Source organism: Protopterus annectens, chromosome 3.part0, assembly GCF_019279795.1.
Source record: "Protopterus annectens isolate FY-2018-M chromosome 3.part0, PAN1.0, whole genome shotgun sequence".
Classification (NCBI taxonomy): Eukaryota; Metazoa; Chordata; order Ceratodontiformes; family Protopteridae; genus Protopterus; species Protopterus annectens.
Window position 1 is genome coordinate 1517477573 of NC_056731.1, and position 27303 is coordinate 1517504875.

Genomic DNA, 27303 nt, shown 5'->3' on the forward strand with positions numbered 1-27303 from the left:
CTTCTCCCTTCCAGGACCTACTCATTCTGTAACCACAGATGCCTCTCACTTTGCTTGATGAGCTTTCTCGAAGGGGTGAAAGTTCACAGTTTGTGGAACAACATGGGAAAACTAAAACACATAAATATCAAAGAAATTATGGCAGTAATAAATGTTCTGAAATCTTTAAAATATCTTTGGACTTGGACTCCTGGTCTACTTTTAGTAATCAAAGACAACACCACTGTGATGTGGTACATAAACAAACAGAGGGAAACAAGAGCATTCCACCTTTGCAAATTAGCTATGGCTGTGTTATCTTGGGACCTAGCCAGTCATCACAATCTATCACGTCAGGCTACCTGCAAATGCATTGCAAAATATTATTGCAGATACACTAAACAAGACCAGGGCAGACCAGACCCTCACGAATGGAAACTGAACCCAAGGTTCTTCCAGGATTTGATTCAACCATAGGGAACAATATAGATATGTTTGCCACCCTTCACAAATGCAATAAAAGAAATTCTAGTCCAGAACTCCTTTTAGGCATGCCTGGAAGGCAGTTGCCTTCTCATCCCTATGCTTGATAATATTTCTAAACTACTTTTCACTATTTTCACTGATAAACAGGGTTATTCTAAAGATTTAGAAGGACTCCCAAAAGATAATTATGGTGACTTTGTTTTTTGTCCCAGATAACAGTGGTTCTCCCTTTTTGAAAATGGCTGAGGGCAAATGCTACAACCTTCCTCACAAAATGGACTTACTCAAAAACGACAGGGATTGCTTAATACACCACAGCCTTCATCTTTTTTAACTGAATGTCTGGATAACAGATTTTTTAGTCATCTGTTTTCTGAGGACTTGCAGCAAATATTAAAGGAGAATAAGAAAAGTGTCACTAGAATATCATATAATGTCAGCCACAAACCTCCTGTAGAACTTTATATGGGGGGCCATACTCATTATTGCATAGCACTAGTTCACTTTCCCACTGTGCTAGAATGCTATTTGCATAGCTATTCGGACAGGGTGTCCCCATGGCCACTCCTGTGCGTTGCCTGTAATACCCATTATTTAACTTGAACAAATTGTTCTGTAGTACGGTTTCTATAAATAGGCAAATTAAATCAGTGTGCTTTCTGCCATACCCACTGTTGACCAATAAAAATTTCTGGGTTATTTCCACTCCTTCTTGATTTGGAATCACTGTAAAAAGTGAACCGATGTCCATCATAATAGATATATATTTCAAAGGTTCCTTTTCACAGCATAAAAATAAATCAGATAAAAACCTTTTAGTATCCTTTAAAATATTATCTATTTCACTGTTCACTGGTCTTAAATATTTCTCCACATAAACTGACACGGGCTGATTGATCCAACCCTTCCCAGACATAATAGTTTTGAAGGGGGGATTGGTCATGTTTTTGTAAATTTGCGGTAGAGCTTGAAATAAAGGAACCACTGGCTTTTCTACAATCAAATATTTAAACACATCTTCCGAAATAATCCCTCCCAAAAAAGCAATCCTGCAAAGTAAAACCAGTACATCTAATAATGTCATTAACACAAGTTATATCAATAGCCTCATATGTGTTAAGCATCATTTAGCATATGAAGAATCATTGCTCTGTAGTAATCTGTATTCATTATTACTATTGCTCCACCCTTATCTGCAGTGTGGATAGATATACTCTCATCTAAACATAGTGCTGCTAAAGATGACATTTCATCTTTATTTAAATTAAAACATTTATTCCTATCCTTCATATCACCATTAATTGTGATAAGTTATGTTCACAGGCATTATAAAACACTTCTAAGCTCCCATTCAGAATCAGATTAAATTCACTCAGTTTCCTAAACTCATTTACAGCTTTCTCACCTGAAAAGACAGTCCATAATTTCAAACTTCGAGGAAACAGTTTGATATCTAACATACTCTGTCCCAGATTTACACTACTCGCTGGAACAAAAGACAAACCTTTTGGTAATACAGATAGCGCAACCTTATTAAATGTCCTGTTAGATATGTTGTATACTAACATACTCTGTCTTTTTCCCACATCCGCTTCAAGGAATAGTTTGTGTGGTCCTCTTGTGAGTTTATCCTTCTTTTTCTACCCCTGCTCTTTAGCCGATTCCTTTCACCAGTCTCTTTTTTCCAAATAGATAATGGGAGCATTGTAAAACCTTGTGGCAAATCTGATCTACTAGTTTTAGGTCATATATCCAGTTCTTTCTGCTCTGTTCTTTTTACACTCAGAACTGGTTGTTGAATACTCAAGCCACTTGATTGGCTAGGCTCCATAGATGTCATTCCAATCACTTGGTCATCTAAGTGCCGAACACTTGCTGCATTTGACTGGCTTGCTATCTCAGTTGGTCCTCCAGTAGCCTCCTCACCTGTCGTTCTTTGACCAAAAGTGCGAATTTGATTCCTTGGCCAAGAAAAAAACATGACTGCACTTAAAATCTGTCATTGGCGGTCATGTATCCACACCTTATAATTCTGTGGTGTTTGGAAGTATGATTTTACTATTAAAAGTACTGTGTTTTTGATAATAATGCAAATTAAGTCATACATAATATGCATATTGTTGAAAAATGTGAAATTGCAGTATTATAGTTTATTCTTCCTTTCTTGTGTTGATTACTGAGCAAGCAAGTTTGCAGCAGTCGGCTTTGCAAAATCTGTTTTATTGGAAATCTTAGCTTTGGGAAAGAATAAAGTAAAAAAAAAACACTTTGTCTACCCATATGTCATAAGTACAGGAATAGGGCTTACAATAGAAGTCTGTTGTGTTTGATATTATGACTTTACTATTAAAAGTACTGTGCTTTTGCTAATAATGTAAATTAATCCCATATATAATATGCAAATTGCTGAAAATGTGAACTTTCAGTATTATACTTTATTTTTCCTTTCTTATGTAGATTATTGTGCAAGTAAGTTTGCAGCAGTTGGCTTTGCAGAATCTGTAGGATTGGAAATGTTAGCTTTGGGAAAGAATGGAATAAAAACCACTATTGTCTGCCCATATTTCATAAATACAGGAATGTTTGATGGCTGTACAACAAAGTAAGTATTATTTATTTTGCTGTAAAATAACTTGCTTAGATGTTTAGCATATATGTTTTACATAGAATTATAATTTCTGGAAGTACAGTCTAATGATCTGTAATGTGCATGAATGTTTTCAAACCAATTATGGAGCTAGAATGGCTTGCTGGCTGAGAAATTCTTAAGTAGGCATAACCCCTTTTTAGCACAGGCCAAAGGAAAGGGACTGCAGTACTAAGAATAGTAGTATATCACATACAAATAAAAAAGGCAAAGTCACTTAAAGTATTATAATAAGTTCTTAATAGAAACAAGGACACTGTTCAACAGAGCATAGCTGCATGTAAATTGGAAGAAAGTTTGGGTTGCACTGATTTACACTGTTTGATGCATCTACATTTGTATACGTACTGCAGTTAAATTTTTTCACATTAGAATTTTGTTTGTTAGTTTATTTATTTAACTTAGCTAATCATGTAGGAGAAGTAATCGTAAAGAATGCTTCAGCTGTTCCTTGGGCCAATAAGCAGTAACAGCTTTTCAAAACAGCATTTACAAGTAGATTACTTTCTGAGTAACTTTTCAGACCATTATTTATATTCGGGTCACATTCGGGTTATTTTATATCCAACAGTTGCAGTTCAGTAACTGTCATATCTCTGCTTTCACATGAATGATGTTTACACAAATCACTGCGTTATATGCAACAAAAACTAGTTTTATTTATTTACATATTTATATTGGTCACATTTCTGTCATTATGTATTATTGTAGTGGCACGTTGATGAGTGTAGTGTGATTTTTTAGTAGGACAGCTTAGGCAACAGTTCCCTAGATCTAATCTCTTCACTATAACTGTTGCACTTATCTTTACTAGTTGTGTGCTTTCAGGAGTTTTTGATACAATTAGTGCAGTAACTTTTTAGAATGTTCTTCATTAGTTCACCATTGCAGTATTGTTGACAATTGGGAGGCATCTTGCTAAGGATATAGTTGGGCCATTTTACAAAAGCTTTGTGATTTTCCTCACACACCATAAGTCTGATCTACGGGCTATGCACAAGACTACATGTAATGGTACATAAAACATGGATGGACACAAAAATCGTCAGAACTTTCTTGCAACCAGTCTGTGAAGGAAGACTATGCATGCTATTTTGTTCTGGTAGCCATATAGCCTGTGCCAGTTTAATTTGATATGGGTGGATATGTACCCCATTTGGGACCAGTTCTTATTTTCATTGATCTTTTTGTGTGAAAAATTGTTGTATTCGTTGTCATCTAGGAAAGGGAAATGTGAGTGCATTCAACAAATCTGCCGTAAAGCTAACCATTCATAGTGTTTGCTCTGTGTCTTACCTAAGCATAATTACAATGAGTGCACTATCTACCAATCCTTTGTTCCAAAGACTATCAGAAGGCACTTAGCTACCATTAACCAGTATATTGAAAATAAATATTTTAAGGATATAGCATGTGGAAAGATGGCTTCCAAGTCATCACTTACTGATGTGCCTCAGCAGATACATATAAAGCACAAGAATCCAAAGGACACAATGGTTTATATTGTCTTGACAGAGCTGCATGTCTCTGTCAAAGCACATAATGAGCTTTTCCTGCTGTGGATACCCCTTCCGGAGGCTGACAAGGCACAGACTTCAGGTATATCTCTTCTGACCAAATCGCCAACCAGTAAGGCCACAAAAAAGAACCTTGAATAGTAACTTCTGAGGGTCTGGAAGGTATCCCACAGATTAAGATATGAGAGGACATACAGGGCTCCCTTACGGAGGTACATTAGGAGTTTGATTCTCCTCACATTATATCTCTGGAAACTCCAAAAAAGAGGGACCAGAGGACTTGCCATAGTTCCCCTCCTGTCTTTCTCCTACTGAGCTGCAACAGGAGTGGTGCAGTTTTCTCAAGGGCTTTTTAAACCTTAATGTGTCTTAAGCTACTTCAGTTTTTCTCTGTTTCTTCCATCACGGAAGAAGAGATTCCTCTTTTGAAGATAATGATGTTCACCAGTAGATCACTGTTGCAGTAGCCTAAGCTATATGGGACATATCCTACTAAGGATAAGATGTCAGGCCAGTATCCAGTGCTTTAGGGCCCTTTCCATGCACCTGAATGTCCAAAAAGGCATGAGAGCCTTCATAGGTATAAAAGAAGATTACAGGCCCAAAATTCAGAACTTTCTTGCTTTTTAATTAATCAGTAAAACTCACTCTTTGCTATGTCTTCACTGGTTCAGAGATAAGCTGTCTTTGAGAAAATGGTCAGATAAATACCATGTTGGGGACTTTACTTCCTTTTTTTCTGTGAGAAGGGGTAGAGCATTATGGTTTATGTCTGTGAGAAAGGGGAAACATTTGTGTAGCTATCAATTCTCTTAAAAAGATTCCCACAAAGCTTGTCTTTTCTGTTTATGAGGAAGAACACTACACTTACTCATGCTCTGAAGTTCTTCGTGTTCACTGTTGCAGTCATCACTTGTGGGTTATCCCTGCTGTGTTACCCCTCGGCCGGCCTGAATACTAGAGTCAATGTTTTTCTGCATCAGCTACTATCGCTTGCTGCCTGATGGCAGGTCATCAGTGCTATAAAGGAAGGCAGCCGACATTATTACATCAGTCTTTCTTGCCATGAAGCCCGTCGCAGAAGCAGTTCGCAAGTGTGCCAGTCGGTCGCTACCAGAGTTTGAATTACAGCTGAGAACGTCTAAAGCTAAATACCCCGTTGGGGATTCTTTTTTCTTGCATTAACTGATGTCCGAAAAAGTTAACAATTGTCTCGCCTTTGAAAAGCAAATACCACAACAAGACTTCCATTCATACTCCGTCACTTGTTTAGGCTCAGACCATGACGGCCCCCATAGACGGCTCTGTGCCCTCTTTAATGCGAGAACCATTCGTTGTAGAGCTTTTATTGCAGCCAGGTATTTTCGTCTTCACATTCCAAATGGTGTCCTTCAGCCAACAATCCATAGACATTCCAAAAAAAGTAAGGATAAAGATAGAGACAGACCACACAAGGCTAAGCCTTCGGACGACTCTACCGCTAAGCAGGTCGTCAGTTCTCCGGAATTCAATGAGGCGGCTTCACAGCTCCTGATGCCCAATTCGATATCTTCGCAGGCCTCTACTGAGATCCTTTTGGAGTCCAGAAATCTTCTTCATCTTCTGAGCCTCTGGTTGTCGCTGTCTTGGTTGGGTCCAGAGTCGCGATGCAGGCACCGGCTTCCGAGGAGGTTTTTCGCACTACCGAATCTAGACAAAAAAAGTCTTCTACTCTGACTACCATTTTTCTCAGACTGATGGATACTGATAGGCCTAGAAGCAAGGCCACTCCTAGGAAAACTACCTCTAGCCACCATTTTACTCCTGCTTCACCACCCCAAGCTCAAATGCTTAAAATGGCAGATGATCTTATTAACCTTGTCAAGGGTAGTCATGCCACAACTTCTAAAAGGAAAAAAAGACCTTTCTCCAGAAATACTTGCAGAACAGGATTCTGAGGAGTCTGATTATTCAGATTTTGAAGAGGAACAACAACCTCTGACTGCTTATTAGGATTCAGATGCAGAGGAATCCATTTCTTCTGCCTTCCCTCCAGAAGATTTTTCCTTTGGGGAAACCCTTCACACTCTCAGGAAACATTTCCATTGGGAATCCCAGGACATCCCTCAGTCTAAGAAAAGACTAAGAGAGTTTCTAGACCTGACCCAGAACAGACCCTTAGCCATTTATCCAATCTTAGAGGTGGTTGATAATGTCTTCCATGAATTCAGCTTAGCTCCTGACGCCCTCCCACCTGCTCCCAGAAAACCTGACAGGTATTACAGAGTACCGGATTCTCACAAATACCTGTACAGAAATCCTGCTGCAGACCTGGAGGTCATTATACAGGGACCAAAAGGAGCGAAGGCTAGTTCTGCAAAGAATCTTATTCCTTCTGACAAGGATACCAGAGCTCTGGACAGATGAGGTAAAAAAGTAGACATCTTTGCAACCTTAGCTATCAGAGCACTCAACTGTCAGTTCCACGTTAAAATATCAACAACACACTTTGGAACTATTAAAATAAAAGATTTCAACCTTTCTTGACTGCCAGTTCGAAAGAGTTAGCAGATTTACTGCACTCTACTTGTCAAGTGGCCAAACACTCATTACAATGGGAATATGACACCCTAGAAGCCTCAAGCAGGGCACCAGTGTCAGGATCTGTCATTATGAGACATGCATGGTTGAAGGAACAACCCCTCCCTGATCATGTCAAATCTAAATTACTTGATGCACCCTTGGAAAAGGACCACTTGTTTGGAGTAAAAGCAGAAGAGGTGCTTAAAAAGATGTAAGACAAAGCAAAATCTATGCAAACAGTAAAATATTTCCTTCAGGTACAACCTCCTAGGTTCAGCAGGAATTTTCCCTCAAAACATTGGTCCTTTCCTGCACCTAGCAGGCAGGGGCAAGGTAAGCCCCACAGAGACAGACCACCCAGACTTCTATCCTAGGGACAGCAGAGAACCAAACAGTGGACCACTTCTGCTCCAAAGGCAGGGAGTTCTAAGCTATTCCTCTATGACAAAAACTCTCAATGACTCCCTCTCCCCACTCTGCCCTCTTTTCACTCACCAAAAACTAGGAGGAAGGCTGTCCCTCTGCAAAGAAAATTGGCTTTCTGTAACAAAAGATCAGTGGGTCTTAAAAATAATTTTTCAAGGATACAAATTATCCTTCAACAAACTCCCAATTCCAAGAGGGTACTTAGACTTACCTCCAAATCAGTGGGTAGAGGCACTGAAACAATTCCAAACTCTCATATCCCAAGGGGCAGTAGAAGCTGTCCCCTCAGATCAAACAGGCAAAGGCTTTTATTTCAGACTATTCCTTGTTCCCAGAAAAGAGGGCACTTGGTGCCCCATCCTGGATCTAGCCATTTTGAACACCTTCCTGGCTGTCCCCAGATTCAAAGTGCTAACTTTGCAGCAGCTGCTGCCTATGCTGACACAAAATGCCTGATTAGTTACCCTAGATCTAAAAGATGCCTACCTCCACATCCCCATAAGATAATCCTTCAGGAAATTCCTTTGCTTCAGAGCAGGCTCACAACACTTTCAGTTCTCTGCGCTACCCTTTGGCTTATCTACTGCTCCCAAGGTATTCACTAAATGCTTAGCCCCGGCCATAGCCTTTTGCAGACAGAAAAATATAAAGATTTACCCTTATTGGGACGAATGGCTCATTCAGGCAGACTGCAAAGAATGGTTTCTTAAGGACCTCCTCTTTGTCAAAACACTCCTAACCTCCTTAGGGTACACCATCAACAAGAAGAAAGCAAAGCAAACACCCTCCAGGAAGATCATTTGGGAGCACTGCTGGACACAGCATCCCAAATGGCCTTCCTATCCCCAGAAAAGCAGAGCTTCCTGCCTCTCTATTTTACCCAGCTGGCTTCCAGAAGTCACCTCACTGCGAGGACATTCCTGCAAGCCTAGGGGTACATGGCATCTTGCATCCTTTTAATTCCTCTGGCCAGGCTTCACATGAGAAAACTTCAGTTGTACCTTAGGTGTCAGCACTCTCAACCTCTAGAGGCCACTCTCCCTCTGATCCTCTGTATAAGAGCCAAGTTTCTCTGGTGGACAGGGGCCTGTTCCCAGAACAAGGGTCTTTCCTTCACCCTCTGCCCAATTGGGCAGACCATTACCACCGACTCCTCAGACATAGCTTGGGGTGCCCACCTAGAAAGCAGGTGCACCCAAGGTCTTTGGGATGCGCAGCAACTTCCCTTACACATCAACCAGAAGGAAATGAGGCTGTGACATCCTTCAAACCCCATCTCAAGCCAGGAGTTCTCCTTATGAAAACAAACAACACCACAATAATGTGGTACATCAACAAACAAGGAGGGACCCAATCTTACCCTCTGTGCAGGCTAACCACGAACATCTGGCTGACAGCCTCTTCCATGGGATTACACCTAATAGCCCAATATCTACTATGGATCAACAATACCCTGGCAGACCACTTAAGCAGAAACTTACTGGACCCCCACAAATGGCAGCTCCACAGAAAAATATTTTTGCAAATCACTCAGGCGTGGGGGACTCCAGAGGTGGATCTCTTTGCTATGCATCTCAACCATCAGCTGAAAAAAATTCTGTACCAGGGAGTATCATGACCAAGCATGGAAGGTAGATGCCTTGACCTTCCACTGGAACACCCTCTTTGTGTACGCATTACCTCCTCTGTCTCTTATTCCCAAGGTACTGATCAAAATAAGGGAGGAGAGACCAAAGGTCTTCCTCATTGCTCCAGATTGGCCCAGGCAACGCCTGATCTTATAGCCTCCCAAGCAGCTTCCCCTGATCTCATACCTCTTAACTCAGGTGGGGTGGGGGTGGGGGGGTGGGGGATGCTGCACCCAGACTCGCAGACTCTCAATCTATCAGCATGGCTAATACTCTAAAGGCAAACAAGGGGCCCCTGTTAAGTAAACAGGTCCTAGACATTATCACAGAGGCCAGAAGGCCCAGCACAAGAAAATCTTACACAGTAAAATGGAAAAGATTCTGCTCCTGGAGCCAGTTCAGAGGAGGCAATACCTTGCAACTGTCCATCCCTCTTATCCTGGACTACCTAGCTGAGCTAGTTAATAGTGGCCTCTCCTTCTCCTCTATTAAAATCCACACATCAGACATTTCAGCTCATTTTGATACAGAACAGCCTCTGTTCTCCCATCCTTTGATTAAACAATTCCTCAGAGGGGCTTCTAATATCAGACCTCCCGGAAAGCCACCCACTTCAGCCTTAGAACTGAATTATGTTTTGGAAAAGCTAACCTTACCACCAGTTGAACCTGCTGCTTCAGCAGAACTAAGATACCTCTCCTGGAAGACTGCTTTTCTCCTAGCTATCACCTCAGCCAGATGGATTTCAGAACTTCAGGCACTGATGGCCCATGAGCCCTTCATCATGCAGACATGGTCTCCCTGAGGGCTAATCCCACCTTTATGCCCAAGGTGGTATCTAATGTAACTCTCAACCAGGCCGTACATGTACCCACCTTCTTTCCTAACCCTCAAAATGAGGGGGAAATAATTCTGCACTCACTAAACATGCACAGACAGCTCAGATACTATCTGGACCATACTAAACTTTCAGGAAAACAGATAAACTATTTGTCAGCTTTGCTCCAAGGGCAGAGGGGAAGCCCATTTCCAAACAAACCATTTCCAAATGGATATCACACTGTATCCATTTCTGCTACAGATTGCATGGGAACCCCCCCCCCCAAGTCTGTTCAAACCCATTCCACTAGGGTAACCTCCACTTCCACAGCATTCCTCAGAGGAGTTCCCACCAGGGACATCCTGGAAGGTGCCACCTGGACTTATGTCCATACCTTTACCAAGCATTACCAGCTACCTCTATTTTCTAAGGCTAGGGCAGGGTTTGCCTCTGCAGTTCTGCAGGGCATGCTGACCCATTCTTAGGGCTCTTACTAATCCTATCACCCCTCTCCTCAGCTTTGGGAATCCTCCCACAGGTGATGACTGCAACAGTGAAACACAAAGAACATAGTACAGTTGTGTACACTTACCATAAATGTAGATGTTCAAGTGTATTCACTGTTGAAATCCTGGTTTCCCACCCTCCTCCCCCCTTATATCTTCTTTCTTTAGGGAGACATACGTTTCTAACAGTGGCTTTTAGCCACCAGGACCACTTTACCATATTTCCTTGGGCCTCTGACTGGTTAGGGCAAGAAAAACTGATGTAATACCGTCGGCTGCCTTCCTTTGTAGCACTGATGACCTGCCGTCAGGCAGCAAGCGACAGCAGCCAATGCAGAAAAACATTGACTCTAGTATTCGGGCCAGCCGAGGGCTACCACAGCAGGGATAGGCCACAGGTGATGACTGCAACAGTGAATACACTTGAACATCTACATTTATGATAAGCGTACACAACTGTACTTTTTCTTGGCATTCAAACCTAAAACTTTAAGGTGCTGGCTTAGTAAACTCAGACTCTTTGTAGAGAATGAAGTGCTGAAAGTCCTTACTTGGCCCCCTCAGAATCTAGTGCCAGTTCCTTTGATATCCTTTTTCTAGCTGTCAAGAAAAGAAAGATTCTTAGAGAGATTTCATCTATGCCATCTTTGACAGTTTCTATTCCCTGGCCCTCAAAGGATGGCTCTGCTTTGGCTGTATGAGAGTCCTTGAACTATTCTTTTGCTCCTTCTGATCCCTCTTCTGTTGGTCCTGTGGAAGCTGCTAAGGGTCTGGCACTTAGCCAGCCATCTTGGTCAGGGCATACGCTTGTAACAGAGAAGGGAGAACTGTACTTGGTTGACTTAGAAGGGAAGTGTGACATCCCATAGATAACACTTAGTGAGAAGGTACTTGACAATGGGAGGAGGCCCAGACATCTTAGTGGTCTTTCTCTGTAGATTCTTCAAAGAAAATGGCTCAGAAGCTGAAGCATCTCGATGCTCCCTCTATCCCTACTTTGAAAGAAATGAAAGAGGGATGTTTGTCTTTTGATAAATTCTGTTTTAAGGCTTTTCAGTCACTTCATACTGTTTCTCCTTCTTATGTTAATTGTAAAAGAAATAGATATTTTCTCCTTCTGATTCAGAATCTGGTTCTGACATTGAGGGGTTGGTTTAGACCATGCTTCCCAAATCTCTTCACCTGAATGAAAACTGGAAGTCAGAATCTAAAGAAAATATTTCTTCATATTGTCTGTGGATGAATTATCTTTCTGTAATACTAGTAGCAGCATGAAAGACTATTATTTAAATAGGAACATAAGGAAGTATTTGAGATTCAACAGAGGTACCATAATTTGTCATAGGTGGAAACCTGTAGACTAGTTGCTATACCCCCAGGTATAGCAGTACTTGAGGGTGCCATTAATGCTTGTTGTGTGTCTTCTGATAGTTAAGTTCCTCCTCCTAGAAAATCAGATAAACTTTACATGGTACCGCAAACTCAAAGGTAACTGTTTCATAACCCTAGAGCTGACCCATTAGTTATTTTATTACTTAAGAACTCTGGATCTAAGCGTGTGTCTGTTTCCAATCCAGTCCTGTCTGACAAGGATGGCAGAGCCCTTGATTTGAAGAAAAAAGGTTATACCTCTTCAACCTTAACCTTTAGATGTGTCATTTTTCAGGCTGATAAAAAAAATACCTACAGATATCCTTTGCTGATCCTCATTACAATTCCACTGTCATTTAGGTTACCAATCATTCTTTGAGATGCTAATATGATGCTGCTGCTGATGCAGTGTCTAGGGCTGCAGCAACTGGTCATGCAGAAATATGCATGATTACAGACCCAAAAGTTACCAGAATATGTCACATTTGAAATTCGCAATGTACCCGTAGAGAAAGAGGATTCTCTTTCATCCATCCATCCAGCCTGACTTTTGGGACTGGAGCCACCTATCAGATCTGATCTAACTCTTTGCCAGTGGTCTCTGTGCCTTTATCTCTTGAGTTTTGCCCTCCCATAATAGCCTGCAGCCTACCTAGCTTCAGATCTCATTTGCTGCTGTTGGAAGCTGTCAATCTAAATGCTGCATCAGATAAGGTTGGGGGTTGATATAAAGGTTAAGGTAGTTACCTGACAGACACAAGGTACAAGATTTGATTCTCATCTTTGAAGGAGAAATTGGCTAGGCTTAAAATGGCCTATAAGGGCAGTTAGCCTAGTACTTACCTATAAACTTAAGTGCTGTCTTTTTTTGCTAAATGTTAGCCTATGTTGCTAAGATCTTGCATTACTATTTTTCTGGTTTAATATTATGTCTACCTATACTTTTTTTAATTGTCATCTTTATAACTTTATTTTAGTTATAGTCTCAACTACTCTCGATGCTTAGGCAGGATGCCTAGCATATTTATCTTTCATTTGGCCTAAACAACAGCAAAAATCTTTATATTTACTTGTTTTTGCTGATTTCTTTCTTTCTTTGAGTTAGAATTTACAGTTGTTGCAGCTGATGTGCTATTCCTGCTGTAAATAAAACTTTAAGAAACGTATCAAATGTGGGCACAAAATTCCATCACAGGACCTACATGATTCCTGTGTAATTTGTTTGGAACCAGGTCATTTAATGTTAACAGTTCAATATGTTAGCAGTTTGATTCCAGAGCCCTTGCAGATCACCATAACAAGCTGATAATAAAGGGTCTTGTACCTTCTGACACTCAAAAAGGTGAAATGAAGAAAGAACAAGGCTAGAGATGAGAGAAAGTGAGAGAAAAGGAGAGGGACAAAGATAAGGATTCCAAGTAAAAGAAAGCAGGTGATTCACAGTCCTCTCCAAATCCAACTTTAAAAATTCCTTGGTCTCAGGAAATGGACTCCCTCTACCTTCCACTTTGGCTGTGACAGCTGTGTCTGCCTTAGAGATGATTATTATTCAAGACAAATCTACACTTTTGGTATCAAGCAGACACTCATCAGAAAGGAAGCTTTTGAGATTCATCCCATTAACGCATCATTCAGCAGCATCCATAAAATTTTTAAATCCTTCAAAAGTGCTACTGAAGAAGATTGAGAGCCCTTGATGAGAGCCTTTATTAAGCCTCGGATATAACTGGGCATCATTCCATCTCCCTGTGTATCCAGGGTAGATTGGGTTAGCATCCATTACATTCAACCGCTATTTTCAAGACAAAGTGAGTAGTTGGTCCACCGACTCTATGTCACATCTTTAACACTGTCTTCATCTGCAGCTTATGCAGTGCTATTCTTATTGTTGAAGTCATTGGCCTTTAACTTGTCAGCCCTGGTCTGCTGCTCAGACTAATCTGGTTCCTCGGTATTGGGAATGGAACCTTAAGCCCTATCTACCACTGCTTTGTCATAGATGGCTAAGCACCAGAGCTGAACTTTCATGTGCTGCTGTATTCTGGATTGACATTCAAAGCCATGGACAGGATTGTAGCTTCTGCACTGAGACCTACTACAGAGCTTCCTCACAATCTCAACCCTCAGATGCCCACCTATCTGTTTCTAAGTCCTCATGTCATTGTTCTCAGGGATAGAGCAGATGACATGCCTCAGAGGAACAGACACAGTCCTAACAGACTTTTCCAGGGATTCAGATCAGACACAGCCAGTGATTCTCAGGAAGATGCTGTGTAAAAGGAGACATGTGGACTTTTCAGTGGAGACCCCCAACTCAAGACACGGACTTGGAGGAACAAGTTATCTTTGAGGTATATGGTTCTGCTTCCTATACCTCTTAGATGGTCTCTCGTGTGGACAGTCTTATAAATGTGGTTGCTAGTCAGGCATAGCAGTAACCTGACACTACAGAAGCCATACCCTGTAAGCCTGACAAGATATTACATCCTACTACAGATAGGAAGTTATGGTCAAAGGTGTGTTCAGTGGACTCCGTGATCATAATAGCAGCCATCAAGAAGGAACTCTCAGAAGAGTCTTTCACTGTCCTTCATAATAGAGGACCTAGGATGATAGACAGAATGGGAAAGTGAGCCTGTGCCTCATGCACATTTGTCTTGAAGGCACTAAACTGTCTAATATACATGAATCGCTTCCAAAGGGACACAGATTATAAGGCTATGTATACTTTGAATAATTCTTACTGGGACTGTCAGAAACAATTAATGACTGTCCTAGGAACTATGCTGAATATCACACACCTCTCCATGCATCTGCTTCACAGTGCTGCTAGTGGGGTAGTTAGTGTAGCAAGCACTGGTCTCATGATTCACCTCCATGCCTGACTCCTTCACCAATGCCGTGTTTGATGGCACATTCTTGTGTGGTCCAATGGTGAAAAAAAAGTTATCCAGGTGTGAAGAAGAAGATAAGACATTGTCTGCTACAGGAGTTACATTTGGTAGCCTTCAACAACCTTGCAAAAGGATTAGGAAACACCAACATCATGCCTTTAATTCCACCTCAGACAAGAGAATCTGCAGCAGGCTGCTCCTTTAACAGACTCCAACTGAGTGGTTGAGACAGTCTACAAAATCAGGGTTTTTGCAGTCCCCTCTTTGGAAGACAGAGCCAGTGGCCAGTGGCCCTGAAGGCATACCCGATTATCCATCTCTGGATGGAGCTGAGAGCATCTTTCTCTCCACTCAAGTATATGGCTGACCATCATATGAGACAGATTGGTGAGACAGAAAAAATCCAGAGGCTATACCATTGCATTTTTCCTTCTCCTACCAAACCCAAAAGATGCTGCTTCCAGATGTTCCGCCCATCAGTACAAAGAGGCCAAGAAGGTAATTGCTATTCTTTAAAAAAAAAAAAGCTATCGAGTAGGTCCTAACAGATCAGAGATGGTCAGAAGATTTTTCTGGTATCTTTTTAGCATCCAAGAAAAACAAGGAACTCAGGATGATTCTAGATCTCAGTAGCTTAAACCACATTTTTCAGAAAAAAACACATTCAGAATGGTCATGGTGCAGGCAATTCTACAATGTCTATGAAGGGACAATTGGATACACCGTGTAGACCTCCAGAATTCTTACCTCAATATAAAAATTACAAAAGAATCCATGAGGTATATATGCTTCTGGCTGGGAGCCAGTTACCCTCAATTCAAAGCCCTTTCCTTCAGTCTCACCAATGTCCCCTAAGTGTTCCCTGACTTCATGGCAGTGGTCACAGCTCACCTGTGAGTCAGAGGGATACTCTTGTTTCCTTATTTGAATGATTCAGTCCTCACAGCAGTGAGCTTGTAGTCCTTACTGTTAGCCAGAGATTACTTTTTTACAGCTCTGTCTCTCTTTAGGTACCTCAGTTAATGGCAGAAAATCATGCTTCCACCCTACATGGAACATAAAGTTCATTGGTTGCTGTATAAATACAAAAGATGTATTGTGAGTCTTCCAGCAGAAAGAGTACAAACTATCAGGTCAGTGGTGCTTCTTCTAATGCAACAACAATCCCCCACCAGCTGTTTTGGTTCTTCAAATGCTAAGTCTCATGGCAGCTTCCCTAGGTAATGGTCTTTCATGCTGCTTTTACATAAGAACTATTCAGTGGTTACTGTCCTCCCAATGGTCACAGCTGACAGACCATCTGTATGTACCAATTCATGTAACATCATTTTGCATGAGACCTTTGAATTGGTGGCATGTTTTACCAAATTTTCTCCACCTCTCCTTTGTTTTACCTCCGTTAGTAACATCAACTACCACAGATGCCTGCTGTCTGGAGTGAGGAGGGCATTTCCAGAGGAGGAGGATTCAAAGAATATTGACACAAGCAGAGGCCATGTTTCTCATCAGTGTTCTGGAAATGAGAACAGTCTTTATGGACAACATGTCAGTAGTTTGGTACATCAGCAAGCAAGGAGGAACCAAGTCCTACCCCCCCCCCTTTGTGTCAAGGCAATGAGGGAATGAGGGTATGGCAAAGGGCATCGGACTCTGATCGTATTCAGCTAGCAATACACATTCCAGGTAGAGTCAACTACCTATCAGAAAAGCTAAGGAGGTCTATACGGATGCCTCACAAGTACTCCCTCAACCCATCATTGACTCATCAAATATTCAGCCTGCCACAATATTTTTACCACTCCTGCCACTACAAAAACAGCAGCTATTTCAACCAATTGCCCCAGAAGGGCAGTCACCAAAAAAACAGCACTGGTAGAGTTTTTAGTAGAATCGAAAACAGAAGCTGCCATTAAAAAAGGAAGAATTAGTAGAGCATATAAAATATTGCATGATAGCTATAAGAATCAATCAGAGAAGGTTAGAAAGGATTGGGAAGAGAGATTGGATAAGCATTTCACAAAGAAACAATGGGAGGATATATGTATGTCTCCCAAATATTCTACACAATCTAAAAGATTTAGTATTTTAATTGGAAATGTTTACATAGATATTATTATACCCCAAGTAGATTCCAGAGAATTTTTCATCAGGTAGACAGCAAAGGTTGAAGGTGTGATGGGGAAGAAAGAAGTACTTGGGAACATATTTTCTGTGAGTGCAGTGGGTTGGCAGACTTTAAGGATTCCCTGCAAGATGCACTACTATTGGAGATGCTGGGTGGGTGGATTGGTGTGATGAGGAAGAGGATTTTTCTGAACTATGATACAGAATCGGAATTGCCTAGACATGGAAAAGCCTTGGTGTGTCTAATTATGGAAGCTGCCAAAAAAGCAATTACTAGAAAAAATGGAAATCAAAATATAAACCAAATATATTAGAACTAGTGACTCTAGTAACAGAGATAAAACAACTGCAACTGTGATCTTTAGAAAAATGGTAGAAGAAAACTGCATAGCAAAAAAATGGGAAATGTGGAACAGTACATACAGGGGAGGAATGAGGTTTAAAAGAAGGCAGGACGTAAATGTGCAATTTAATGTTTGACTGAGAATGATTAGGTAGATTATAACTGATGTATAATGTTTGCAACTGGGAGTGCATCAGTATGGTTTATAATGTAAAATGTATGCAACTAGGATTGTGTTGATGTGGTATGTTTTCATTTATATAAATGTATGATTGATTATGTCATAAGAAATGGTTTAATAAAGATGTTTCATGTTTAAAAAAACAGGCAGGAATTTAAATTATTCAATGTTGCTTAGGTTATGTGATATATATATTAGTATATGTGAAGTATAATGTTTGTTAATGTTAATTTGTTAATAGTCTGATTATTTTTGTATAAATGTAAGTTTTCCTGTGTCACAAGTGATAATTCAATAAAGGTGTTTAAAAAATTGTTTCCCCCAGGTCTGCTTTATGTTTTCCCACCCTATCCCCTAATTCCCAAGTTTCCTCAGAAAGCATAACAATACAAATCTATTGTGATTCTCTTTACTCCTTGTGGCCCAGACCTATCTGGTCTCCCCTACTGAGAACTCATCTGAAAGAACGTCCCTGGCTCTAGGATCCACAACCATATTTTCTTTCTCACCAATCCAGTCAGCCACACCTGGACCTTCCCAATCTCAAATTTCCAACAGGATTTCTCCAGTTCCTATGATTGCCCATGACCATTCCTTATCAAAGAAGGTAGTATAGATTTTGTCTGCTTCCTAGAACCTGTCTACTCACAAAGTATATAGAAGTAAGTGGAAAATATTTTCCTACTGGGCTTCCTTGCAGAATATGGATCCCTTTAGGTTTTCCAATTCTTAGCAACCTTGTATGAACAAGGATGCAGTTTCTCCATAAAGTATAACTTGCCTCTATCTTCAAATACCATTGTTTTTTAAGATCATTCCCTGGCTTCTCACAAGCTATGTAAGGCCTTTCTCAAATGGTTATTTATGCTACACCCTCCTATAAACAACAGCGCACCTCAATGGGATCTATTTTTTTTTGGGGGGGGGGGGCTTTGAACAAATCTGTCTTTGAGCAAGCCTTCTTTAGTGGATCTAAAATTTCTATCCTGGAAAATGATGTTCTTGGTTGTTATCCCTTCTGCCAGGAGAATATCAAAACGTCATGCTTTGTCATCCATTGTCTTCTACCTAAGCATCCGCAAAAATGAGTTTCTCTGAGAAGTAATCCATCTTTTATTCCAAAGGTAGCCTCAGAATTTAAACTGAATCAACCCATTCATTTGCCAGAATTTTTCCCAAATCACAGAAATCAAGGATAATACTTCACACTCTAGAGGTTCACTGACAACTCTGATTGTATTTACATTGAACTGAGTACACCAGAGAGGATTCTGAGTTGTTCATTTCCTTCATCCCAAGTAAATTCAGAAAGAAAGATGTTAGGCTGCATGGGCTGTGTTTTGCCCAAGACATAACAACTGCAACTGGCCAGCTTCCAAAAAGCTCTGGCTCCCTCTCACACTTCCTCTCTGACTGGTGACTGGTGAGCCCTTAGGAAGGAAAATAAGAGGTCAGAGTGGAAAATCTTAAGTGCTTTCTTGACATCTCATGAAGAAGCAGCTCAGAGATTTCAGAAGTGCACAACAGCATTTCCACTTTTGTCTTGCAAATTAGTCCCTTTGGGGATCCCTTCCATGCTGAAAACTGAATTATTTAGTATATACACAAGTTATGTGATTTTTGAGGGGGAGGTTGATATTTTGCATTTCGATCCTTTTTGTGTTTCACTGTTGCAGTCATCACCTGTGGGTTATCCCTGCTGTGGTAGCCCATGACCAGCCCAAATATCAGAGTCGATGTTTTTTCTGCGTCGGCTGCTGTCTCTTGTAGTCTGACATCAGGTCATCAGTGCTGTAAAGCAAGGCAACTGACATCATTACATCAGTCTTTCTTGCCGTGGAGCCCATAACAGAAGCAGTTTGCAAATGTGCCGGTCAGTCGCTACCAGAGTTTGAATTACAGCTGAAAATGTCTAAAGCTAAGTACCCCATTGGGGATCCTTTTTTCTTGCACTAACTGATGTCCAAAAAAGTTAACAGTTGTCTCACCTGTGGAAAGCAGGTCCCACACCGAGACTTCCATTCATACTGCATCACTTGTTAAGGCCCAGACCACGACATCCCCCGTTGTCGGTACTGTGCCCTCTTTAACATGAGGACCGTTTGTCGTAGAGCTCTTATTGTAGACAGGTATTTTTGCCTTCCATCTTCACATTCTGAAATGGCATCCATCAGCCAACAATCCATAGACATTCCGAAAAAACGTAAAGATAAAGATAGAGACAGACCACACAAGGCTAAGCCTTCCAATGACTTTACCGCTAAGTAGGTTGTCAGTTCTCTGGAATTCACTGAGGCACTTTTGCAGCCCCTGATGCCCAACTCAATATCTACGCAGGCCTCTAAGGAGACCCTTTCATAACCCGGTATGCCGTGGAAATCCTCTTCATCTTCCAAGCCTTTGGCTGTCTCTGCCTCGGTTGGGTCCAGAGCCGCAACGCAGGCACCGGCTTCCAAGGAGGCCTCTCGCACTACCAAATATAGACAAAAAAGTCTTCTCATCCAACTACCGTTTCTCTCAGACCGATGGATACTCTTAGGCCTAGAAGCCAGGCCCCTCCTCGAAAATCTACCTCTAGCCTCCATCTTGCTCCTGCTCCTCCACCCCAAGTCCAAATGCTTAAAATGGTGGAGGATCTTATCTCCTTTATCAGCGGTAGTCAGGCCACAACTTCAAGAGGAAAAGACACCCTTCTCTTGAAATTACGACTGAACAGGATTCTGAGGAATCTGATTATTCAAATTTTGAAGAGGAACAACAACCTCTGACTGCTTATGAGGATTCAGATGCAGAGGAATCCATTCCTTCTGTCTCCCCACCAGAAGACCTTTCTTTTGAGGAAACCCTTCATACCCTCAGGGAACATTTCCACTGGGAATCACAGGACTTCCCTCAGTCTGATAAAAGACTAAGAGAGTTTCTTGACCTGCCCCAGAATAGACTCCTGGCCATCCCCCCTATTTTAGAAGTTGTGGATGATGTTTTCCATGAATCCAGCTTAGCCCCTGATGCCCTCCCTCCTGCTCCCAGTAAACCTGACAGGTATTACAGAGTACCAGATTCTCACAAATACGTGTACAGAAATCCTGCTGCAGACCCAGAGGTCATTACACAGGGACATAAAGGAGCTAACATTAGTTCTGCCAAGAATCCTATTCCCTCTGACAAGGATTCCAGAGCTCTGGACAGATGGGGTAAAAAGTATACACCTCTGCAACCTTAACTATCAGAGCACTCAACTGCCAGTTCCACATGTTAAAATATCAACAGCACACTTTGGAACTATTAAAGCAAAAGATTTCAACCCTTCTTGACTGTGCCAATTCAAAGGAGGTAGCAGGTTTACTGCACTCTACTTGTCAAGTGGCCAAACACTCATTACACTGTGGATATGATGCCCTTGAAGCATCAAGCAGGGCAGCAGTGTCAGGATCTGTCATTAGGAGACATGCATAGTTGAAGGAACAACCTCTCTCTGATCATGTCAAGTCTAAATTAATTGATGCACACTTGGATAATGACTGCTTGTTTGGAGTAAAAACAAAGGAGATGCTTAAAAAGATGGAAGACAAAGAAAAATCTATGCAAATAGTAAAAGATTTCTTACAGGTTCAACACTTCTAGGTTCAGCAGAAATTTTTCATCTAAGCACTGGTCCTTCCCTGCACCTACCAGACAGGGGCAAGTAAGCCCTGCAGGGACAGACCACCCAGGCCCCTATCCCAGGGACATCAGAGAACCAATCAGTGGACCACATCCGCCCCAAAGGCAGAGAATTCCATCCTTCTATGGCAAAAACTCTCAATGACTCACTCTACCCGCTTTGCCCTCCTTTCACTCATCTAAAGCTAGGAAGATGGCCCTTCCTCTGCAAGGAAAATTGGCTTTCTGTAACAAAGGACCGATGGGTCTTAAAGATCATTTTTAAGGGATACAAATTCTCTTTCAATAAACTTTCAATTCCAAGAGGGTACCCAGACTTACCTCCAAGTCAGTGGGCAGAGGCATTGAAATAGGTCCAAACTCACATATCCCAGTTGGCAGTGGAACCTGTCCTCTCAGATCAAACAGGCAAAGGCTTTTATTCCAGACTATTCCTTATTCCCAGAAAAGAGAGCACATGGTGCCCCATCCTGGATCTATCCATTCTGAACATCTCCCTGGTGGTCCCCTAATTCAGAATGCTAACTTTGCAGCAGCTGCTGCTTATGCTGACAAAAAATGCCTAATTAGTGACCCTAGACCTAAAAGATGCTCACCTCCACATCCCCATAAGGGAATCCTGCAGGAAATTCCTGTGCTTCAGAGCAGGCTCACAGCACTTTCAGTTCTCTGTGTTACCCTTTGGCTTATCTACTGCTCCCAGGGTATTCACCAAATGTTTAGCCCCGGCCATAGCATTTTGCAGACAGAGAAATATAGAGATTTACCCATATCTGGCTGACTGCCTCCTATAGTCAGAGTGCAAAGAAAAGCTGCTCTAGGACCTCCTATTTGTCAAAACCCTCCTAACTTCTTTAGGGTTCACCATCAATGAGAAGAAATCAAAGCAAACACCCTCCAGGTAGATCATTTTCTTGGGATCACTGCTGGACACAGCATCCCAAATGGCCTTCCTATCCCCAGAAAAGCAGAGTTTCCTGCCTCTCTACTTTACCCAGCTGGCTTCCAGAAGTCACCTCTCTGCAGATAAGTTCCTGCAAGCCTTGGGGTATATGGCACCTTGCATCCTTCTAATTCCTCTGGCCAGGCTTTAAATGAGGAAACTTCAGTGGTATCTAAAGAACCTTTGGAGTCAATACTGTCAGCCTCTAGAGACCTCTCTTCCTCTGATTCCCTGTATATGGGCCGAGTTTCTCTGGTGGGCAGGGGCCTGTGCCCAGAACAATGGTCTTCCCTTCTTCCTCCACCCTACCGGACAGACCATCACCACCAACACCTCAGACATTGCTTGGGGTGCTCAGCTAACAGCCAGGTGCACCCAAGGTCTTTATGATGCCCAGCACTTTCCCTTACACATCAGCCAGAAGGAAATGATGGCAGTACAAAATGCTCTGAAATCCTTCAAACCCCATCTCAGGCCAGGGGTTCTCCTTATCAAAACAGACAACACCACAGTAATGTGGTACATCAGCAAACAGGGAGAGACCCAATCTTACCGTATGTACAGGCTAGCCTTGAACCTCTGGATGACAGCCTCCTCCATAGGATTACATCTTATTGTCCAATACCTACAAGGGATCAACAACAGCCTAGCAGACCACTTAAGCAGAAACTTACTGGATCCCCATGAATGGCAGCTCCACAGAAAAATCTATTTGCAAGTCACTCAGGAGTGGAGAATTCCAGAGGTGGATCTCTTTGCTTTGCATCTCAACCACCAGCTGAAAAAAATCTATACCAGGGAGTATCACCACCTAGTGTGGAAGGTGGATGCCTTGACCTTCCCCTGGAACTCCCTCTTTGTGTATGCATTCCCTCCTCTGCCTCTTCTTCCCAAAGTACTGATCAAGATAAGGGAGGAGAGACCAAATGCCATCCTCACTGCTCCAGATTGGCCCTGACAGCATTGGTACCCCTTACTGCACAGCCTGGCATTTCAGCCTCCCAGGCAGCTTCCCCTGATCTCAAACCTCTTGACTCGGGGGGGGGGGGGTTGCTACACCCAGACTTGCAGACTCTCAATCTGTCAGCATTGCTACTACTCTAGAAACAAACAAGGGGCCCCTGTTTAGCAAGCAGGTCCAAGACATTAACCAGAGGCCAGAAAGCCCAGCACCAGAAAATCTTACACAGCAAAATGGAAAAGATTCCGCTCCTGGAGACAGTCCAGAGGAGGCAGTACCTCATTAAAACTTCAGCTTGGCCAGCTAAAAACTTGGTTATATTCAACTGGACGTATAAGAGAATTTAAGTACCTTTTTCTGCACTTTTTTTTTTAAAAAATACAGTATTTAAATTGATTTAAACTGTGTATGAAGGAGTGTTGAAGGAATTTTTATCTGAAGTTATTCTGCTCTTCAGTAACTTGAACTAAAGCTAGTGTTGGCTGAATTTTGTTATTTGCTAGTAATTACAGGTGTGGGGGTAGCCACATTCTTTGATTTCCTGTCCTTGCATATTTAAACTGGTGCATGTGAAATAATTCCTGCTTTAAAACTTCAGCTTGGCCAGCTAAAACTTGGTTATATTCAACTGGACGTATAAGAGAATTTAAGTACCTTTTTCTGCACTTTTTTTTAAAAATACAGTATTTAAATTGATTTAAACTGTGTATGAAGGAGTGTTGAAGGAATTTTTATCTGAAGTTATTCTGCTCTTCAGTAACTTGAACTAAAGCTAGTGTTGGCTGAATTTTGTTATTTGCTAGTAATTACAGGTGTGGGGTAGCCACATTCTTTGATTTCCTGTCCTTGCATATTTAAACTGGTGCATGTGAAATAATTCCTGCTTTAAAACTTCAGCTTGGCCAGCTAAAAACTTGGTTATATTCAACTGGACGTATAAGAGAATTTAAGTACCTTTTTCTGCACTTTTTTTTAAAAATACAGTATTTAAATTGATTTAAACTGTGTATGAAGGAGTGTTGAATTAATTTTTATCTGAAGTTATTCTGCTCTTCAGTAACTTGAACTAAAGCTAGTGTTGGCTGAATTTTGTTATTTGCTAGTAATTACAGGTGTGGGGTAGCCACATTCTTTGATTTCCTGTCCTTGCATATTTAAACTGGTGCATGTGAAATAATTCCTGCTTTAAAACTTCAGCTTGACCAGCTAAAAACTTGGTTATATTCAACTGGACGTATAAGAGAATTTAAGTACCTTTTCTGCACTTTTTTTTAAAAAATACAGTATTTAAATTGATTTAAACTGTGTATGAAGGAGTGTTGAAGGAATTTTTATCTGAAGTTATTCTGCTCTTCAGTAACTTGAACTAAAGCTAGTGTTGGCTGAATTTTGTTATTTGCTAGTAATTACAGGTGTGGGGGTAGCCACATTCTTTGATTTCCTGTCCTTGCATATTTAAACTGGTGCATGTGAAATAATTCCTGCTTTAAAACTTCAGCTTGGCCAGCTAAAAACTTGGTTATATTCAACTGGACGATAAGAGAATTTAAGTGCCTTTTTCTGCGCTTTTCTTGGAAAAATACAGTATTTAAATTGATTTAAACTGTGTATGAAGGAGTGTTGAAGGAATTTTTATCTGAAGTTATTCTGCTCTTCAGTAACTTGAACTAAAGCTAGTGTTGGCTGAATTTTGTTATTTGCTAGTAATTACAGGTGTGGGGTAGCCACATTCTTTGATTTCCTGTCCTTGCATATTTAAACTGGTGCATGTGAAATAATTCCTGCTTTAAAACTTCAGCTTGGCCAGCTAAAAACTTGGTTATATTCAACTGGACGTATAAGAGAATTTAAGTACCTTTTTCTGCACTTTTTTTTAAAAATACAGTATTTAAATTGATTTAAACTGTGTATGAAGGAGTGTTGAAGGAATTTTTATCTGAAGTTATTCTGCTCTTCAGTAACTTGAACTAAAGCTAGTGTTGGCTGAATTTTGTTATTTGCTAGTAATTACAGGTGTGGGGGTAGCCACATTCTTTGATTTCCTGTCCTTGCATATTTAAACTGGTGCATGTGAAATAATTCCTGCTTTAAAACTTCAGCTTGGCCAGCTAAAAACTTGGTTATATTCAACTGGACGTATAAGAGAATTTAAGTACCTTTTTCTGCACTTTTTTTTTAAAAATACAGTATTTAAATTGATTTAAACTGTGTATGAAGGAGTGTTGAAGGAATTTTTATCTGAAGTTATTCTGCTCTTCAGTAACTTGAACTAAAGCTAGTGTTGGCTGAATTTTGTTATTTGCTAGTAATTACAGGTGTGGGGGTAGCCACATTCTTTGATTTCCTGTCCTTGCATATTTAAACTGGTGCATGTGAAATAATTCCTGCTTTAAAACTTCAGCTTGGCCAGCTAAAAACTTGGTTATATTCAACTGGACGTATAAGAGAATTTAAGTACCTTTTTCTGCACTTTTTTAAAAAAAAATACAGTATTTAAATTGATTTAAACTGTGTATGAAGGAGTGTTGAAGGAATTTTTATCTGAAGTTATTCTGCTCTTCAGTAACTTGAACTAAAGCTAGTGTTGGCTGAATTTTGTTATTTGCTAGTAATTACAGGTGTGGGGTAGCCACATTCTTTGATTTCCTGTCCTTGCATATTTAAACTGGTGCATGTGAAATAATTCCTGCTTTAAAACTTCAGCTTGGCCAGCTAAAAACTTGGTTATATTCAACTGGACGTATAAGAGAATTTAAGTACCTTTTTCTGCACTTTTTTTTTAAAAAATACAGTATTTAAATTGATTTAAACTGTGTATGAAGGAGTGTTGAAGGAATTTTTATCTGAAGTTATTCTGCTCTTCAGTAACTTGAACTAAAGCTAGTGTTGGCTGAATTTTGTTATTTGCTAGTAATTACAGGTGTGGGGTAGCCACATTCTTTGATTTCCTGTCCTTGCATATTTAAACTGGTGCATGTGAAATAATTCCTGCTTTAAAACTTCAGCTTGGCCAGCTAAAAACTTGGTTATATTCAACTGGACGTATAAGAGAATTTAAGTACCTTTTTCTGCACTTTTTTTAAAAAATACAGTATTTAAATTGATTTAAACTGTGTATGAAGGAGTGTTGAAGGAATTTTTATCTGAAGTTATTCTGCTCTTCAGTAACTTGAACTAAAGCTAGTGTTGGCTGAATTTTGTTATTTGCTAGTAATTACAGGTGTGGGGGTAGCCACATTCTTTGATTTCCTGTCCTTGCATATTTAAACTGGTGCATGTGAAATAATTCCTGCTTTAAAACTTCAGCTTGGCCAGCTAAAAACTTGGTTATATTCAACTGGAAGAGAATTTAAGTACCTTTTTCTGCACTTTTTTTTTAAAAAATACAGTATTTAAATTGATTTAAACTGTGTATGAAGGAGTGTTGAAGGAATTTTTATCTGAAGTTATTCTGCTCTTCAGTAACTTGAACTAAAGCTAGTGTTGGCTGAATTTTGTTATTTGCTAGTAATTACAGGTGTGGGGGTAGCCACATTCTTTGATTTCCTGTCCTTGCATATTTAAACTGGTGCATGTGAAATAATTCCTGCTTTAAAACTTCAGCTTGGCCAGCTAAAAACTTGGTTATATTCAACTGGACGTATAAGAGAATTTAAGTACCTTTTTCTGCACTTTTTTTTTAAAAATACAGTATTTAAATTGATTTAAACTGTGTATGAAGGAGTGTTGAAGGAATTTTTATCTGAAGTTATTCTGCTCTTCAGTAACTTGAACTAAAGCTAGTGTTGGCTGAATTTTGTTATTTGCTAGTAATTACAGGTGTGGGGGTAGCCACATTCTTTGATTTCCTGTCCTTGCATATTTAAACTGGTGCATGTGAAATAATTCCTGCTTTAAAACTTCAGCTTGGCCAGCTAAAAACTTGGTTATATTCAACTGGACGTATAAGAGAATTTAAGTACCTTTTCTGCACTTTTTTTAAAAAATACAGTATTTAAATTGATTTAAACTGTGTATGAAGGAGTGTTGAAGGAATTTTTATCTGAAGTTATTCTGCTCTTCAGTAACTTGAACTAAAGCTAGTGTTGGCTGAATTTTGTTATTTGCTAGTAATTACAGGTGTGGGGTAGCCACATTCTTTGATTTCCTGTCCTTGCATATTTAAACTGGTGCATGTGAAATAATTCCTGCTTTAAAACTTCAGCTTGGCCAGCTAAAAACTTGGTTATATTCAACTGGACCTATAAGAGAA

The 27303-nt window shown here is 40.6% G+C and overlaps 1 protein-coding gene across 3 annotated transcripts in view; it reads left to right on the forward strand.

The window, feature by feature from the left end:
- The window catches only part of SDR16C5 (short chain dehydrogenase/reductase family 16C member 5), a 717401-nt gene that overhangs the window by 415730 nt on the left and 274368 nt on the right, over positions 1-27303 (forward strand). For all 3 annotated transcript variants that reach the window (XM_044065547.1, XM_044065548.1, XM_044065549.1), the window contains exon 5: positions 2923-3067. In XM_044065547.1, the coding sequence (XP_043921482.1) occupies positions 2923-3067 (145 nt within the window). The remainder of the gene's footprint in view (positions 1-2922; positions 3068-27303) is intronic.